The following is a 19,308-nucleotide window of genomic DNA, read 5'->3' as shown; positions in this document are numbered from 1 at the left end:
AACAAGAAAGTTAACCTAAAATGGGGAGCAACTAAACTTAGCAACAACCAAAAAGAGCTTAACCTAAAATGGGAGAAAAAAAATGAGAAAGTTAAATGGGGAGTTGAAATGAGAAGATGTGATTAAGGGAGTAGAAAGAAAAAGAGAGAAAGCAGCAAAAACCTTTAAAAAAAATGAAAGAAGCAAAGAAAATGAAAGAGAAGGAAGAACCAGAGAAAACTCAGAAAGTACCGTGTGTTCGAGGGATGAAAAAGTAATTAAGCTTTGAAAAGTACTTTTGGGAAGAGAAAAACTAAAAATTTTAGTTTTTCCATTTGGCTAAAAGTGCTTTTAAGAAGCCAAAAATTTTAACCAAAAGTTACTTGTTTAGCAGTACATTTCTTCCAAAAGTTATTGTCCACAGCAATGTTAAAAAAGACCTTAAAGTAGCTTTCGTAATGATATATAATAAGAAAGAGTTCAGTCATGGTAGTACAATGGAATGACTTCGTGATTAAATAAGTTGTAGTTAATAGGCGAAGAGTCGGAACTTAATTACAAATTATTTGAGCTCTAATTATATATGTACAATCGTTCCCTATGCAATGAATATTAATTAATTTTATGAAATACTCATCAATAAACTTCACAAATAAAACTTCACCATTTAACAAATAAAAATTAAGCAAGGAAAAAATATCTTACACTTTAAATAATAAAATAATCCACAACATTATTTTAAAAATCTACAATAATATCATCTCATACTAAATATATAAAGAAACTTTAATAAAAACATAAGCGAAAAGTTGTGTTCTTGAAGCATTTAAAATTGTCTTTTTTTTCTTTACTTTATTTGTTATATAAATTCTTTATTTTTTATTAATTTTCTACTTTAAATTTAAATATTTTCCTTTACTTTATTTAAAGTTTAAAATTTAAAATTTAAAGTAGAGAATAATAAATTTTTATATATCTAACAAACTAAAGGAAAAATAAAAAAATTCTAAATGCTCCACAAACACAACTTTTGTGTATATTTTTATTAAACTTTCATTTATATATTTAGTTAAGATGATATTATCGTAGGTTTTTTAAATAATGTTGTGGATAATTTTATTATTTAACTAGAGTTAATCACTCATTTCTCATGGTTAAATTAGGAGACTAGTTTTTCGTAAGATAAGTATTATTTGTATTTTACTAATTCAACCAAAACTCTCATATCTCTTCATATAAATAGATGGCATTGGTAGAGGTATTTACACATCAATTTTAAATATTGTTATTCTACTAAAAAAATATAGTGAAAATTTACTTCTAAATATAAATTTTATTTTAGGAATAATAATTCTATTGGTTTCTATTGAGAGAGAATTACTTTCTTAATGAAAGTAAGAATTTATTTCTTGTTCTATGTTTGACTTGCGATTGTCTGAGCCCACACTTGAAGTGATTCGTGGTACGAGAATAGCGGAGAAGGTCATTCGGTTGAAAACTGGGAACGTCTGGGATTCATCTTGCACAAAGCACAAATACTTTTTGGAAAAAGTTTATTACTATAAATATAAAAAACCGACTTAATTTAAAAAGAAAAGAATTCCACCATGAAAAAACCATTTTTAAATTGGTTTTCTTCCAACAGTAGCCCCACTGATAACTCAACAGGCTCACATCGTTTTTTTACACTTCTAGCATTTCCAATGAGGTTTCTTTAGTAATTAGATTTACTAAGCCAACATGTCCACCACAAGGAATACCCTTATCTAGTTGAATTGCCGATAATATCTTAGTTTCACCTTTCATGTCCCCACTCACTGGCACAACAGATTATTGCTAACGAGTATCCAAGATACATATGCAATCGACAAAAAAAACCAAAAAAGCATGAAACTTGTAAAGGAAATTCAAGAAAAAAATAAAGTCGTAATCATATAAGTGAATTACCTCGAAGTTTTCCTTGCCTTTTTACTGACCAACCTGTAGCTAAACTTTTTGTGCTACTCCCACTGTTGGGATCTCTTTAGAATTAACAGTCTCGATCTTCTTAGTTGATTTGCTAAATGAGAGACCAAGTTTACCTGCGACTTTTTCCGACATGAACAAATTGATGCCCTTGTATCAACAAGAGCACTCCTCATTCGACCTGCGATGTTGATGTCTACAAACATCAACCCTTTTTACTTGTGATCACTTTTCGCTTTTGTAGAATTGAGTATCATTTATCTGAGACTCAATACACTTTCCTTATCGGGCTTCATTTTGTCTTTTTTACTAACCACGGATTTCTTAAATCCCTTTAGGCAGTATTATATTGCACTATATAGGCTTATTTTCATTCTCTTTTCCTTTCGGCAGTTGTTGGGTTTTGCCTTCCCATTCTGTGATTTTCCATTAGCATCATTCTTACCCTTTTCCATTGTTTCCATTTCTATCATGTTTTTCCTCATGGTCTCCCCTACCATTGCTCATCTATTTGGTATTGGAAGACTCAAATTTGTTTTTCTTCAGACCAAGCTCAACAAAGGATTTTGCCTTGACCATGGCTTTGGTAGGCTCTTTACCCCTTACTCGACGTAACTCTTGTTTTGCTTAGGGCTTCAACCCGCAATTGAACTAGTATAATGCCTTTTTCTCACTCAAATAAGGGATTTAGAGTAACAACTCAGCAAACTTTTGGACATTCTCTCGAATTAAGCCTTGTTGCGTAGGCTGACACAACTTAGCTCGAGCTTCTTCCTTCCTATACTCGAGGTAAAACAGCTTTCTAAATTCATTCTAGAACTCTACCCAAGTCCCAATAGGGATACCAACTCATCTTTCATCCATGCACCTATGATGCCACCATAAAAGAATGACATTAGTAAAATAGATTGAAATAATATTTACCTTGATGGAATTATCCTCAATGCTTATCGCATGAAAGTATTGTTCCACCCCAGAGAAAATTGTCCACATCTTTTGTGGACTTTTTCCCCTTAAACTTTTTTAGTTTGGGAACATCCATCTTATGCTATTTATGAATCGAAACCAACATCCATTTACCTACAACAACTATGCACACAACAAGCTCTCCCTTAAGCTCTTCAATTCTTGACGCCATGACTTTAATTTTCTCATTGAAAGCCACAATCATAGCTTCGAGAGCATCATTTCTATCGGTCAACTTATCATAAGTGAATTTGAGATCCTTGTGCATCTCTTCCACATTAGCATCAGTGGAACCCAACACTTGTTCCTTGAACTGATCTTTCCTCAATTCCAGTTTTGTTGTGTGTCCCTCGATTACCTTAAAGGTCTCCCTCATATAACCCATGGAGCCCTTAAATTTGACAACCTACCTTTCAAAATTGACATCATATCTTTTGATATATTAGCTTTCTTGCCCCCCATGGGTCTCTTTAGGCACAATCTACTTGTCTACTTCTTTCGTTATCTCAATCTGTGCCTTATCAAACATTGGCTTTGGTACTAACTATCATAGGGCTAGAATTTTAGTCTGACAAACCTTGCGGGCTTAGGTGATTCCTTTGCTTCAAATCCGCCTAAGTTAGCCTATCTCTTGAAAAGGCAAAAATTCTCAAAGGAAATTCTCTAGGGCACCGAAATAAAGCGGAAGTAAACTCTCAAGCGAAGAAGCAAAAAACGAACAAAAAAGCTATAAGATAACTAAGAAGACCAAGTGTTTAAGTAAATGCTCTCAAAGTGTTTCTATTACTTTAAAGAAATACAACTGGGTGATTACAAATGGGGGGAAGGGCTCTGTTCATAGTCGAGCTCCTCATGACCCAACAGTCTAGTTTATTAACACATCACCAACTAAGATTAAAAATAATCTACAAGTTAAAATTCTTAAAAGATTTAAAAGATTCTTTAAAAGATTACGAGATCCTTTAATATTACAAAATATTCACCATGGTAAAATATAAATTATTAGAGTGTTTACATGTTCACCAGGCTAAGTAGATGATGAGCCTTCAATCTTTCCAAGTAATGGGCCAAATTTGTTGGGCCAAATGACCCCAAGTGAATAAGATAGATCATCAAAATGTGCCTTGGTCATAGGCTCCTTTGGGTAGCTCATGACATATGCATGTGGATACGATGTATTTAGAATACAGATATGCATTTAAATATAACATACAATAAATAATTAAAACATAAGGTTTGAAAATAATTATTAACAACAAGTGCAATATGTACAATATTAAATTGAAAAAAATAAAATGTATAATGTTGTCATCAATCTTGAGTTAGTGTCAAACTGACTTGTAACGCCAACCCAATCAACAACAATATCAATATTTACGATTGATAGAGGGAATAAAGTATACATAATAAAATTAAAATATACAAATAAATCAAAATAAAACTTTAATTGAGTGGTAAATTAAAGTTTTTAATGTAATTGGTTCGGGTTCAAATCCTACTATTTTCATATATATTATTATTATTTTTAAAATTAAAAAAACTAAAATACCCTCAAATAATATAACTTATTTTAATTATGAAAGAGTAAGTTCAGAATTTTCCTAACCGAGTTGGTGACTTAATTGAGAGTAATACCAACTCAGCCAAGATTTTAAATAATGGTATAGATATAGGAAATTATCTCTGAAAAAAAATTATTTAAAACTTATTTGAAGACTTGAGTTTTCAAATACCAAAAATTTAATTCTGGACTAATTTTCTTTTAGAAAACTTAAAAGTAGAAAAAACATATACAGCTTTTGCAGTAAGAAAAGTTCTTCCATTGGGCAAAGCCCAGTAAGCATAGAACATCTCTACACACTGTTGATGCACCAGCAGACTATGGCGGCTGGGCTTTCCACATGGTTGCTCATACAAGTAGATTAAAAAAATGAATGAAAATCCAATAAATTGCGTCTCTTTTAGCATTAAAGTAAGCCCAACAATCATAACCTTGTTATTCGAGAGTCCCTTTTCTCTCCTAAATTATTTGCCCACCCAAACCAAAATTCTCCATCTTTCAGATTTATCCCCCTTCTCTGCATCATATCCCAGCTCCCCAAAAAATAAACTCCCTTTTTAATCTACGCACTTTCAGAATCTCACTTGCCGACGCCGGCGCCGACAACTTTCCTCTCTATCGTCTGTCTTCGCACAACAAGAAAGAAAATATTTGATTCGGGATTTTTTTTTGATTAAATTTATGAATTAATGACCCTATGTTGTATTGTTTCATTATTTTTGGGTCTGATCTTCTCTTATATAGCAAATAAATCTTAGTTATTATAATTATTGTTTGTATTTTTGTTTTTTTGTGTAGACATAAAATATTAAAATTTAAATATAGGTATAATTTTTATATATTAAATTTAATATCATATCATATCATATTTATTTTATTTCATAATTTTTTCATATTTAGTAAATGTCTCCTGTTTAATACAAAATCTAACTTTTTTTATATTTAAATTACTTGGCACATTATTTAATTTGCTCCAACTTGCTATATTATGAGTTTAGAAAGGATAATTTTCCTTTTATGGATTGAAATTAAAGGTCTTACCTTTACATATTAAAAAAGTCAATATTTTAGAAATTGATAATAAAATTAAGATCTTAATATTTTTAGGGTTGATTTTATTGGAACATTTCATAATTATTTAGTACTGTGAATTTAAAAGGTCCATTAATATTAAAAAAAAAAAAACAATCCGAGTCAATTGGTTAAGGACTCCAAGTTTGAAGGCGTAGGAGGGATAATGAAGAGCTGAAGGGTCAAAAACTCCGAAAATATCCTCACTAGTATTATACGATTCAACATACGGTCCTACTTCTCCTTCTCAGTTCTTATTTGTAATTATATATAAATAAGAGGGGTATTATTGTACTTTAAAAGAATTACATCTTAAATCCGTAAATTTCACAATCAAAGGTTAAAGATGGTTTAAAGGGGGAAAAAATACAAAGAAATTTACATCACGAAGGTTTCGTCTTTCAGACCAATAACACAAAGGCGAGAGAATACATTACAACACCGAGGAGGAAAAAAAAAAAAAAAGAGAGCCAAATAAAAAGAGGGATTTGATAGAATTTTCGTTTTCATTTTTATTTTATAATTTCTATTATTATTTTTCTGTTTGTTTGGCGCAAAGATTTCTATTTACGCAGCAGCTCTCAAGTTGGTCGTCGTTTTCTCTCGATCTGTTCTTCACGTTCGTCGATTTATAGCTTTCTCTCACGATTTCCTCGCCCTCGATTATTGTTTTTTCTCGGTAGATTCTTTTGTCTTTTTAATCTCTTCTTTAATTCAAAACATTGTTTCTTTTTTCTTTTTAATTCCGCGGTGTTCAAACCCTAGAAACCGTGTGGATTTCGAATGCTTTCGTTTTCTCTTCTTGATTCTTTGGTTTCTTCTTTTCACTGAAACCCTACATTGATTTGGTTGATGTGGGTTTTTTTTTTGGTGAAATTTTTGTTGTGAATTAGGTTAAATTTGGAGGGGGGAAGATTTCGGGAGTTCGAAAAAGGGGAGGAGTTTTTGTGAAGTATGAGCATCGATAGACCCGGGAAAGGGGAGAGAGCTAGGGTTTGAGAGAAGTTGGAGAATTCGGAAGAACTTGTGGAGATTTCCATGGGCGATGGAGTTGCGTGCATGCCTTTGCAGCAGCATCAGCATCAACATCAGCACATCATGGAGAGATTTCCAGTTACAGAAAAAACGCTTTGTGCCAACAATGAGCTCACTACAAAGCCTGTTAACCTCAAAGACAACGCCCAGCAGCAACAGCAGCAGCAGCCACAAGAGCAGCAACAACAAGAGCAACAACAGCAGCAGCCACAACCGCAGCTGCCGCGAAAGAAAAAGAAACTGGTCAAGGTTAAGAAAGTAGTGGTGGTTAAGAAGAAGGTGGTGGTGGGAGCAGCAGCAGCAGCAGCAGCCGCAGCAACATCACAGAAGAGTGAATTGGTAGTTAAAGCAAAGACTGAAGCAGGACTGAAAAACAGTAAAGAGATTGATAAAGGTGAGAATTCTGGGCAGAAGGAGGAAGTGGAAGAAGGTGAATTGGGGACGTTGAAGTGGCCCAGAGAAGGGGAGAATGGGGAGGTTGGGACTGACAAGTCGAAGAATGGGGAAATTGAGAAGGGAGAGACTACTAGTGAGAAATGTAGGAAAGGGGAAGTAGTGAAGGAAGAGATTGTTCCTGAAGTGAAAGTTGAGCTGGAGAAAGAGGAAACTGTTTCCAAGAAAAAAGGGGAGGTGATGAATGGAGAGATTGTTACAGGTAAGTGGAGAAAAGGGGAGGTGGCGAAGGGGGAGATGGTTCTGGAAAAAGGAAGGAAAGCGGAACCTGAAAAGGGAGAATTTGGGTCATGGAGAGGCGCCAAAGATGACCTAGAGAAAGGAGAATTCATTCCTGATAGATGGCATAAGGGGGACTTGATGAAGGATGAGTACAGTTACAGTAAATATCGGAAGTATGAGTTAGGGAAGGAAAAAAGCTGGAAATATGAGATGGAACGCACTCCACCTTCAGGTAAGTACTCAGTTGACGATCTTTATCACAGGAAGGAATTCAGTAGAAGCACCCTGCATGGCAGAAGTTCTTCCAGATGGGAAACTAGCCAGGAAAGGACTTCTAGGATCAGTTCAAAGATTGTGGATGAGGAAGGCTTATATAAGAGTGAGTACAGCAATGGTAAGAACCATGGGCGAGAGTACCCTTCTTCTGGTAATAGGCTGAAGCGGCATGGTGCTGATTCAGATAGTGGTGACCGCAAGCACTATGGAGATTATGGCGACTATGCAAATTCAAAATGTAGGAGGCTCTCTGATGATTTTGGTCGAAATTCCCACCCAGAGCTCTACTCACGCCACTCTGTTGAGAGGTTCTATAAAAATTCTTCTTCATCAAGAATGTCTTCATTGGAAAAGTACACTTCAAGACATCATGAATCCTCTTTGTCATCTAGAGTTGTGTATGATAAGTGTGGGCGTAGTCCAGCATATTCTGAGCGGTCCCCACGTGATAGGGTCAGGAATTATGATCACAGGGATCGGAGTCCAATTCGACGGGAGCGATCCCCATGGGACAGATCCCCATATACATGTGAGAAATCCCCATATGCTCGTGATAGATCTGTGTATTCTCGTGAGAGATCCCCATATGATCGGAGTCGTCATCATGACCATAGAAACAGAAGTCCTATCAATGCAGGGCGGTCCCCAGAGGATCGGCCTAGATTTCATGATCGCAGGGACCGGACTCCTAGCTATTTGGAACGTTCTCCACATGATCGGAGTAAGACCAAAAATCAAAGAGACACAAGTAAAAAGGGTGCCATAAATGAGAAGCGAGGCTCACAATATGGTTCTAAGGGGCAAGAAGATAAAGTTAGTCGGAGGGATCATAGTGGAAGAGACTCACATTCCTCAGCTAAAGAATCTGAAGATAGGATCAGCGTGCACAATTTGAATGGATCAGATGAAAAAAATGGCGTGTGTGAGTCTCACAAAGAAGATCAATCTCCAACACCCAGTGTAAATTGCCAAGAACCTCCTCTTCTTGTTGATGGGGCACCTCCTGAAGAGCTGCAATCAATGGAGGAAGACATGGACATATGCGACACACCACCTCACATTCCTGTGGTGGCTGAGTCCGCCGTTGGTAAATGGATTTATCTTGATGTTTTTGGTATCGAGCGAGGTCCTTCAAAATTATGTGACCTTAAGGAACTTGTTGAAGAAGGGGTTCTTTTGTCTGATCATTTAATCAAGCACTTAGATAGTGATAGGTGGGTGACTGTTGAAAATGCAGCTTCTCCCTTGTTGACTGCCAGTTTTCCATCCATTGTATCGGACTCGGTAACACAGCTGGTTAGCCCTCCTGAAGCTCCTGGTAACTTGCTGATGGAAACTGGAGATCTCAAGCCATTAGCCACTCACAGTGGTGATGAGACGATGAGCTTCCAAGATGACAGTGCAGCCACATCTGATTCCTTAGAAGATCTTCACATTGACGAAAGGGTTGGAGCTCTATTGGACGGTATCAATATTATTCCTGGCAAGGAGCTTGAAATAGTTGGGGGTATGCCGTCACTAACAATATTTCTTTCTACTTTTTTTTTTTTTTCTTTCTCCAATACTAACTCCTCTTGAAGTCTATATACCTACATTTTTCTGGCACTTGATTTTTTTGTGCGGTTCCTTGGCATTTATATGTGTATACACTAATACGCATACATTTATATGTGTATATGTCTATACAGAACATAGACAGGTACATGATTGTGTTTGTTTGAGGAGATTTCTTATTTATTTCCTGTTCTCTGGAATTTTTCCATCATGCAGAAGCTCTGCAAATGACCTTTGATGATGCGGAATGGGAAGTATGGGGGAACTCTGATGGTACGTATTTCTTGTAGAAGCCTATATTTCAAATCATACTTTTCTATTAAGACATGGCTATTATATTTCAAATCACACCTCTGAGCATTTGATTAATTGATTCTTTCCTCCTATCTTCTACTGTGAGATAATATATTTTAAGTTGACAAGTACACGCAGCTGGAATTTGGAAAATAGTAGTATTTCAGACATTATGGTTGGCCTTTATAATCTAATATCTGAAAAATAAGTTTTCAATTTTATTTTTGAAGTTGTCTTTATATTCTTCTAGGTTTGTGGTCAGCAATTGATTCCTGTCGCCTCCCACAATTAATAAGGATTATTCTTAGGTAGTTTACTTGCTTGGTTCAGATAGCTGTATAGGGGCATCTTTTAAATTAAAATATATGAAGTTTAGTTTCGTGTATTGATGAGGCTAATGTAAATTACCAATAAAGGTAGCACTCTTGTACTTTTGTGTTAGATTCCATCGGACTTAATTACTTAAATACTCCATATTTTTAGTTGATATATTTCAGCATATATTTTGTCTGCATGCATGCTTAATTTCTTTTGGTTGATCAAGAATTAAGATTTGTCCTAATTATGGCATCTTTGATTTTTCAAGATCAATATAATTTACCTGAAGCATTTGGTCTTTTTGGGATATTATGTGCACTTGAGCTGATCAAGATTTACCAAGCAGAGTGGGAGGCTGAATTGTAACTGAAATGAAATCAGTACAGTAGTTTTATATGAACAATATGTAATAACATTGAGATGAGTTCAAAATGAAGAAAGTAACAGGATATCTCTGGCATTTAGTCACCCATCTTGTGATGTAACGTTATTCCTTATCTTTGCTATTTCAGGTTTCCCTTGGCTTTTGAGTCGCACAGGGGATTGGCATGATAAAGTAACTGAAGAATTATCTAGCTACTCTGACACCAATGCAAAGGAGGCTGCAGAGCCCAGGGCTGTTGCAATCTCTGATTGTTCCTCCTGTGCTGACTCTAGTGACTGGTTTTCTGGTCGATGGTCATGCAAGGGTGGGGACTGGAAGAGGAATGAGGAAGCTACTCAGGATAGATCTTCGAGGAAAAAACTTGTTCTTAATGATGGTTACCCTTTATGCCTTATGCCAAAGTCTGGGTATGAGGACCCTCGCTGGCATATGAAAGATGACCTGTACTATCCTTCTCATAGCAAAAGGCTTGACCTCCCTCCTTGGGCCTTCTCAATTGCTGAAGAGAGAAATGATTGCAATGATATTAGTAGATCGAATCAAATTAAGCCTTCTGCTGTGAGAGGAGTGAAGGGAACCATGCTTCCAGTAGTCCGGATAAATGCATGTGTGGTTCAGGATCAGGGTTCATTTGTATCTGCACCTCGCACAAAAACTCGAGTGAAGGAGAGACACTGTTCAAGATCTTCCCGGTCACACTCGACAACTAGTGATGTCAAGAAATCATCGGCAGAAAGTGATTCACTATCAAAGGCTGTTAATGATCAACGCTTGAAAGGATCATGGAAGGTTGCACCCATTAATACTCCTAAAGACCATGTTTGTACTGTTGATGAGTTGCAGTTACACTTGGGTGAATGGTACTACCTTGATGGTGCTGGGCATGAAAGGGGACCTTCATCATTCTCTGAACTTCAGTTTTTGGTAGATCAAGGAGTTATCCCGAAATATAGCAGTGCTTTTCGTAAATATGATCAAATGTGGGTTCCAGTCACCTCCGCTGCAGGGAGTCTTGAAGTCACTGCATGGAATCGGCCTGGGAATGTTGCATCATCTGCTGATTCTTCTGGAACTACACTTTTAGATTCCCAAGGTGTCGCTGATAATAATACAAGTTCCAGTTCATTTCACAGGCTACACCCCCAATTCATTGGATATACCTGTGGGAAGCTTCATGAATTGGTAATGAAATCATTTAAGAGTCGGGAATTTGCTGCAGCCATAAATGAGGTTTTAGACCCATGGATCAGTGCAAAACAGCCAAAGAAAGAGATGGACAAGCATATTTACCAAAAAACAGGTATGCTCTAGTTATTTTAATTGCTAAATGAGTCTACATCTGGATTGGCAAAGAAATATTTTAATATAGAATGAGATGCTAGAGCTTTTCACAAGTTTCTTGGTAGTGTCAAGGTATGAGGTATTTTGCAAAATTTTGTTACGTTTTCTAATATATAAAATAATAATTTATTAGGTTAATATATAGTTGTCTTCAATATGCCTTTTTAGTGGACCTTCTCTTAAAAGCAATGAAATTTTACTTGGAATAGGCTAGTGTTTTTAGGTTGTTTCTTTTTTCCTCTCCTCACTCTTTTGGCTTTTATATGGCATGGCATTTTGGCTTTTATATGGCATACATCCAGTTTACAGGGTGTGTGTGTGTGTAGATATTTATGTGATGACTGATTTAAGTTGGTAAGGGTCCTCAGTTCTGTCTTGGACTTGGTGAAGATGAGTGTGTGATGTGTGAATTTTCACAATTTTCCCTTTGGTAAATTTACGAGACATTTGTTTAATCTTTCTTCTTTGTTCATATGTGGATGAATCTTGGCCTGCGCATTGCAGATAATGGCAAACGGGCACGAATGATGATTAATGGAAGTGAAGAAGAGTATGATATTGAAGATGAGTTGCAATCAATCCGAAAGGATGATTTTGCATTTGAAGATTTATGTGGTGATGTGACCTTCCATGAACAAGAGAGTGCATGTTCCGTTACTGAGATGGGTAACTGGGGTTTGTTGGATGGTCATGTGCTAGCACGAGTCTTCCATTTCTTGAGATCTGACATGAAATCCCTTGTCTTTGCTTCTTTGACTTGTAAACACTGGAGAGCTGCTGTTAGGTTTTACAAGGGTATTGCAAGGCAGGTTGACTTGTCATCTCTTGGTCCCAACTGCAGTGACTCTATAGCTCAGAAAATCCTGGTATGTTTCATGGTTGCTTAAAGTACTTGCATATAATTTTTTTCCCCTTTACACCTCTGGTTTAATACAATTTTTTATTTGCAGAACTGTTACAACAAAGAACGGATAAATTCCATGATTCTGATTGGTTGCTCGAACATAAGTTCAATCACACTTGAAGATGTTCTTCAAGTTTTTCCTAGTTTATCTTATATAGATATTAGAGGTTGCAGCCAGTTTGGGGAATTGATGGTCAAATTTCCCAATTTGAGGTGGTTCAAGAGCACAAGTTTGCATGCTATGACAATCTCAGATGAGTCTAATTCTAAAATAAGGACTCTGAAACAAATTACCGAGAAAACTTCATCTGGCCTTAAAACGGGCCTGGGGAATGCTATCGATGATTTTGGCGAATTGAAGAGTTATTTTGAAAGTGTTGATAGAAGAGACTCTGCAAACCAACTATTTCGCCAAAGTTTATATAGGCGTTCAAAGTTATTTGATGCCAGGAAGTCCTCATCCATTTTATCCAGGGAAGCTCGTATCAGGCGATGGGCCATTAAAAAATCCGAAAATGGATATAAGCGGATGGAGGAATTCCTTGCTTCTAGTCTAAGGGATATAATGAAGGAGAATACCTCCGATTTTTTTGTGCCCAAGGTACTCTGGATCTTGTGCTTTCTGTTTGTGCATTTTTTGTTTCATACATTATGTTTAAAAGCCTTTATTCTTTTGCTGTCATTTGGTTTTCAGGTTGCAGAAATTGAGGAGAAAATGAAAAATGGTTATTACATTGGACATGGTCTGGGTTATGTTAAAGAGGACATCAGCCGAATGTGCAGGGATGCAATAAAGTAAGGTTTTCTAGTTCCCTCTTTTACATCTTAATTTGATACATTGTATTAAAGAATATTTCTAAGTTGCAAAGGCTTTAAGTCATCCAAGCTGTAGTCATTTGACTTGCGTGGTTATGTGTTACCCAGTTAATTGTCTGAAGGCTGCCGCCTATAATTGTATAACATTTCTTTATGAATTAAAATTGATTTCTTCTGTATATGCCTAGAGCTGTTCTCTCCCTTATTTTCATTTATTGAACATAAATTGTTAATTTTGCGCTTTTCTCCTGTGCTTTATTTTTACGGCCATATGTTCAGCATGAGTATCTGATAATATGCTAACCATTCCATTTGTTTGTATACCAATTTGTTGGTTGTAGAGCAAAGAATCGTGGAGGTGCTCGAGACATGAATCGCATAATTACTTTATTTATCCAGCTTGCCACACGTTTAGAAGAGGGTGCTAAAATTACATCTTCTTATGAAAGAGATGAATTGCTGAAGTCTTGGAAAGATGACTCACCTACTGGGTTCTCAAAGTACAAGAAGAAACTTGGTAAGGCAGTCACTGAAAGAAAGTACATGAACAAGAGCAATGGCACTTCTTTTGCAAATGGTGCTTTTGATTATGGGGAATATGCATCTGATAGAGAAATTAGAAAGCGTCTGTCCAAACTTAATAGGAAATCGCTTGACTCAGAAAGTGAAACATCTGATGAACTTGATCGCTCTTCTGAGGATGGCAAAAGTGAGAGTGAGATTGAGAGTACCGCTTCAGATACTGAGAGTGACTTGGATTTCAAGCCTGAAGGTCGATCTGGGGAGTCAAGAGGGGATGGATACTTCATGGCAGGAGATAGTTTTGATTCTATGGCTGATGACCGTGAATGGGGTGCTCGAATGACCAAAGCCAGTTTGGTTCCTCCTGTCACTAGGAAATATGAAGTCATCGATCAGTACGTTGTTGTAGCTGATGAGGAGGATGTGCGGCGTAAGATGCAAGTATCCTTGCCAGAGGACTATGCCGAGAAGCTCAATGCTCAAAAAACTGGCACTGAGGAGTTGGATATGGAACTTCCTGAAGTCAAAGATTATAAACCCAGAAAAGAGCTTGGAGATGAAGTTATAGAGCAAGAAGTTTATGGAATTGATCCTTATACTCACAACCTCTTGCTTGATTCCATGCCGGAGGAGTTGGAATGGCCTTTAGAGGATAAGCAATCTTTTATTGAAGATGTTCTCCTTCGAACTCTGAATAAGCAAGTTAGACAATTCACAGGCACTGGGAACACTCCAATGATGTATCCGTTGAAGCCCATTGTAGAAGAAATTAAAAGAGTTGCTGAGGTGGACTGTGATAAACGAACAATGAAAATGTGTCAAGGTATACTGAAAGCCATAGATGATCGTCCTGATGACAATTATGTTGCTTACCGAAAGGTATACATATGCTTCATATCTCATATATTATTTTCTGTTCTTTATCCTCATGTTTAATAACATTATGTTGTTTTTCCTTGTTCCTTTGTTCTATGATGCTGGTGTTTACATTTTTTTCTACTGGATATGCTTTATTAGGGTTTGGGTGTTCTCTGCAACAAGGAAGGTGGTTTTAGAGAGGAAGATTTTGTTGTAGAGTTTTTGGGAGAGGTATGATGCGAATTAGATTACAAACAGTTTCTTTTATCTATGCCTTAGTGCAAATAATATATTTTGTTACATTTTTCTTATACAGTTTTTAACTTTCAGCTATATTTAAAAAAAAAAAAGTTTTTTATTTATCATTATGTGTAATTATTTTCTGGCTTTTGGCTTTTGAATAGAGAGACTCTTTGAAGTCTTTTGTCCTCACGGGTTCTAATTTTCATAGGTTTATCCCGTTTGGAAATGGTTTGAGAAGCAAGATGGGATTCGGCTGTTGCAGAATAACAGCAAGGATCCAGCTCCCGAGTTCTACAACATCTACCTTGAGAGGCCAAAGGTCCATTTAAACACGTCTTGTACTAAGTGATGTTATTGGTTAGTTAATTTTAATTGCTTTTCTGAAAATGTTTTCTGATCATCTCTTATTTATCAGGGTGATGCGGGTGGGTATGATTTAGTTGTTGTTGATGCAATGCATAAGGCCAATTATGCGAGTCGAATTTGTCATTCATGTCATCCTAATTGTGAAGCCAAGTAAGTATATTCTGTTGCTCATTTTGTTCTGTGCAGAATTGTGAAGCTATATATCTAGTCATTTTGTTTCTCTTCCCCATTTCTCCCTAGTTTGGGAATTCAAGACTTCTATAGAGCAGAATAATTCAGATTTTTTAAATATGGAGTAAAATGCTCATCAGTGATTTTTTTATTCTTTATATTAATAATTATATAATTGATGTTTGACACATATATAATTCTTGGACCCGTTTAACTGTTGTCAATAAAACTCAATTGTTTGTACTCTGTTATGAGCTTTTGCACTTTTGGGTATGCTTTAGTTAAGACCCTGCAAGGATTTTGGATTCCTAAAAGCTGAAAGAAGTAGCATGGATAATAGAGATATTTGGAATTGTTTTAATAGATAGACTGTTTTCTAATATGACTATTGCCCTGTGGTTCCAGATAACTTATCCTTTTTTGTTATGACAAATTGTATTTAAATCAGTCTCTGTATTATCTGTTTATTCAATAGTTCGGTTCTTTTTGGCACATAAAGCTTTTTTCTATTGGCATGACCTGTCCTTACCCTCTGCTTGTAACTTGTGATCCTGAACAAACTTTAGCCTAGCTACAAATCAAGTTCCGACCAAGATTTTGTTTCCTCTAATTCATCTAATATTTACCATTTCTTGGACGCAGAGTTACTGCTGTAGATGGTCAGTACCAAATTGGAATCTATGCTCTACGTGCAATACGATATGGCGAGGAGATTACATTTGATTATAATTCCGTTACAGAGGTTTGAATCTTTTGTCTTATCAGCTTTGTTAGGGATGATAATTCCTATGTTCTTATAGCTCATGATTGGTGCTTATCTTGTTAGAGCAAGGAAGAATATGAAGCATCTGTCTGTCTCTGTGGTAGTCAAGTTTGCCGTGGCAGCTACTTGAATTTGACTGGTGAAGGTGCATTTCAGAAGGTATGCAGTTTCATGATGGTTTTTTTTTTTTTTTTGAAAAAAAAAAAAAATGGAATCTTCTTTTTGCCTGTAAAAATAAAATGATATGGTATATTACCTGTTATTAAATAAGTTGACCTTTGCCCTTTTGAGTTTCCTAGAAGTTATTGTAGGAATTATGTTGTTCTTCAGGTACTGAAGGAGTGGCATGGTATACTTGACCGACAACAGCTAATGCTAGAAGCTTGTGAACTAAATTCTGTATCTGAAGAAGATTACCTTGAGCTAGGGAGGGCTGGCCTAGGAAGCTGTTTGCTTGGTGGATTGCCTGATTGGTTGGTTGCTTACTCAGCTCGTGTGGTATGTCTTGGTTTGCTGTAATCTCATTACTTCATTTTTGGATTAGGAAAAAAAAAGGAGGGAGCTTCTGTTTTGCTGACATTTCTTTTCTGGTGTAGGTGAGATTCATAAATTTTGAGAGAACAAAGCTCCCTGAGCAAATTTTACAGCATAATTTGGAAGAGAAGCAGAAGTACTGTATAGACATATCTCTTGATGCAGAGAGGAATGATGCAGAGATTCAGGTATGTTGCTGTTCTCATTTAGTCTGTACATGGCATTTGCATGTTTTTGTGCCTTTGCTTGTATCTGCTTACGTTTGTTTGAAGCTTTTTATGCTTACTGTCAAAATGTAAGTGCTAATTGTATACTTTCCTGTTGAACGAGGTAGGCTGAGGGTGTCTATAACCAGAGGCTTCAGAATTTGGCTATTACTCTTGACAAGGTGATTCCTCCGTCTCTGAATGACATATCTGAAGTTCAATCTTCTACATAATAAAATACGGTCATGTGCATTATGCTGACTCAGTAATCTTTACTTTGACCTGGTGTTTTATTATTTTGAAGAGCTAATCTTCAAATCTTGGAAGTTTAAACTTTTCGGAATGCATGGATTACTTTTGTTTTCATTTGGTTTAATGGTTGGATGGGAGTCATCTTTGTCGTAACATTGCATTTAATGATATCAAATTAAGTAGAGGCTAGTTCCTAGAGAAAACTATGTACATGCTCTATTAGTATCCCTATATTATATCATCTTTGATTCTGTTTCAGGTGAGGTATGTCATGAGATGCGTGTTTGGTGACCCCAAAAAGGCTCCACCACCTATAGAGAGGCTCAGTCCTGAAGAAGCTGTTTCCTTTCTCTGGAAAGGTGAGGGATCACTTGTTGAGGAGCTTCTTCAGTCCATGGCTCCTCATGTGGAAGATGAAACGCTTAATGAGCTGAGGTCCAAGATTCAAGCGCACGACCCATCATGGTCTGACAACATTCTGAAAGAACTTCAGAAATCTTTGTTATGGTGAGTGGAATGTCCTCGTTAAAGTTTTTTCCATGCTGTTTCATTCCAGGAAAGATGCAAACTTAATCATTTCTTTGTTTTGAAGGTTGAGGGATGAGGTTCGGAATCTTCCATGTACGTACAAGTGTCGGCATGATGCTGCAGCTGACTTGATCCATATTTATGCTTACATAAAGTGCTTCATAAGAGTTCGGGTGAGTTTTTAACTATTGTCTTTCTGATGAACGTTCTTTTTTTCCGAAAGGGTAGAGGGGGATTGTGAAGTAGAGAATGCTATTCTATTATCATTTTATATAACCAATCATTTTATACGCAGGAGTACAAAGCAGTAACTTCTCCCCCTGTCTACATTAGTCCTCTTGACCTGAGCCCCAAGTACTCTGACAAGTTCACAGGTCTTCAGGAATATTGCAAGACGTATGGTGAAAATTATTGTTTGGGGCAGCTAGTTTTTTGGTATAACCAGACCAGTGTTGATCCAGATTCCAGCCTGTTTAGAGCAAGTAGGGGTTGCTTATCATTACCTGACATTGGTTGCTTCTACGCCAAGGTTCAGAAGCCATCAAGGCATCGTGTTTATGGCCCAAAGACTGTCAAATTTATGCTGTCATGGATGGTAAGCTTCTTAGTTCTTTCATCCATTTGTAATGATGTAAGATGCTGTTTTGGATTATTTCAATTTTAAAGTATTGAGGCCAGCACTCAGATTGCCTTCAAATCGAGCATTCTGTAGATCACTTGCCTGCTGGGGATGAAGGTCGTCTGTTTAACACAGTTTTCAATGACATCCCTGATTTTTTAACCTGATTGTTTTGTGGACTAGTTAATTATCATTTATATCATAAATGGAAATGTAGCATTTCCACAGTTAACTTGCATGTAGAGGAGCAACGGTATTTGACTGGAAACATTATTGCCATGTATAGAAAATCACTAGGAATACCATAGTTACTGTTTTTAATATGGTGGTTGGTGCAGGAGAAGCAAGCCCAGAGACCATGGCCGAAGGACCGAATATGGACATTCAAAGGTAGTCCGAGAATCTTTGGGAGTCCAATGCTAGATGCAGTTTTGAACAATAGTTCACTGGACAGAGAGATGGTGCAATGGTTGAAGCATAGACCTGCGAAATTCCAGGCAATGTGGGATAGATGAGGACATTGTTGTAGGGGTTGAGTTTAGTGGGGAGCAGTAGGATATTATTAGCCAAATACGGTTGTAAATGTTTTTGGAATGATTTGTCAATTTTAGTTTGGCAGCTACCCTTTGGGTTAAGAGGGGTAGTTGGTAAAAAATCATTCCAAAACATCATTTTCTTGTGCCCCTTTTCTTCTCATTCTTATGTACAGTTTTCATCTTTGTATTCTGTAATTCATTTCGTTTAGTAGGCCTTTTTGTCAAAAGAACTTTTCCTTGTCTTTGCCTCATTTATTATTTTACCTGAATGCCAAAGGAATCATCAACATATTTTTCAAGGAGGATGTATTATTAGCAGTGATGATCAAATATTTAATAATATCATTCATTCCCTTTTATCTCAAAACTCAAAGCAAGCTAATCCCATTTCCAAATTTAAGCAGCGAGTGGCATCCTTTTGTCCATTTTGCTTTCAGTATGAAACAAAAGATCCCAACTAAATCTCCAACATGTGCAAGTCCTTAACCTTATACCTCTTTATTTCTTTGCGGCAATGACATGCAGATTTACAAGCCTCTCCGATGTAAATACCCGGCGACTTGAAACCCT

The 19,308-nt window shown here is 36.5% G+C and overlaps 1 protein-coding gene across 1 annotated transcript; it reads left to right on the top strand.

Annotated features, from left to right (window-relative positions):
- Positions 1-5,479: 5,479 nt before the first annotated feature.
- LOC108475913 (histone-lysine N-methyltransferase ATXR3) lies at positions 5,480-18,968 on the top strand. Its single transcript, XM_017777894.2, has 20 exons — positions 5,480-6,221; positions 6,436-9,035; positions 9,299-9,355; positions 10,207-11,379; positions 11,925-12,286; positions 12,371-12,925; positions 13,019-13,119; positions 13,482-14,541; positions 14,680-14,751; positions 14,972-15,082; positions 15,179-15,279; positions 15,943-16,042; positions 16,127-16,222; positions 16,394-16,561; positions 16,660-16,785; positions 16,932-16,985; positions 17,315-17,562; positions 17,648-17,756; positions 17,879-18,178; positions 18,541-18,968. Exons 2-20 carry the CDS (start codon positions 6,581-6,583, stop codon positions 18,715-18,717), a joined length of 7,425 nt encoding a protein of 2,474 aa, XP_017633383.1. The 5' UTR covers positions 5,480-6,221; positions 6,436-6,580; the 3' UTR covers positions 18,718-18,968.
- Positions 18,969-19,308: the final 340 nt, after the last annotated feature.

This window comes from Gossypium arboreum, chromosome 3 (genome assembly GCF_025698485.1).
Source record: "Gossypium arboreum isolate Shixiya-1 chromosome 3, ASM2569848v2, whole genome shotgun sequence".
In the NCBI taxonomy this organism is placed as follows: Eukaryota; Viridiplantae; Streptophyta; class Magnoliopsida; order Malvales; family Malvaceae; genus Gossypium; species Gossypium arboreum.
This window is presented reverse-complemented; position numbering and strand designations above follow the sequence as displayed.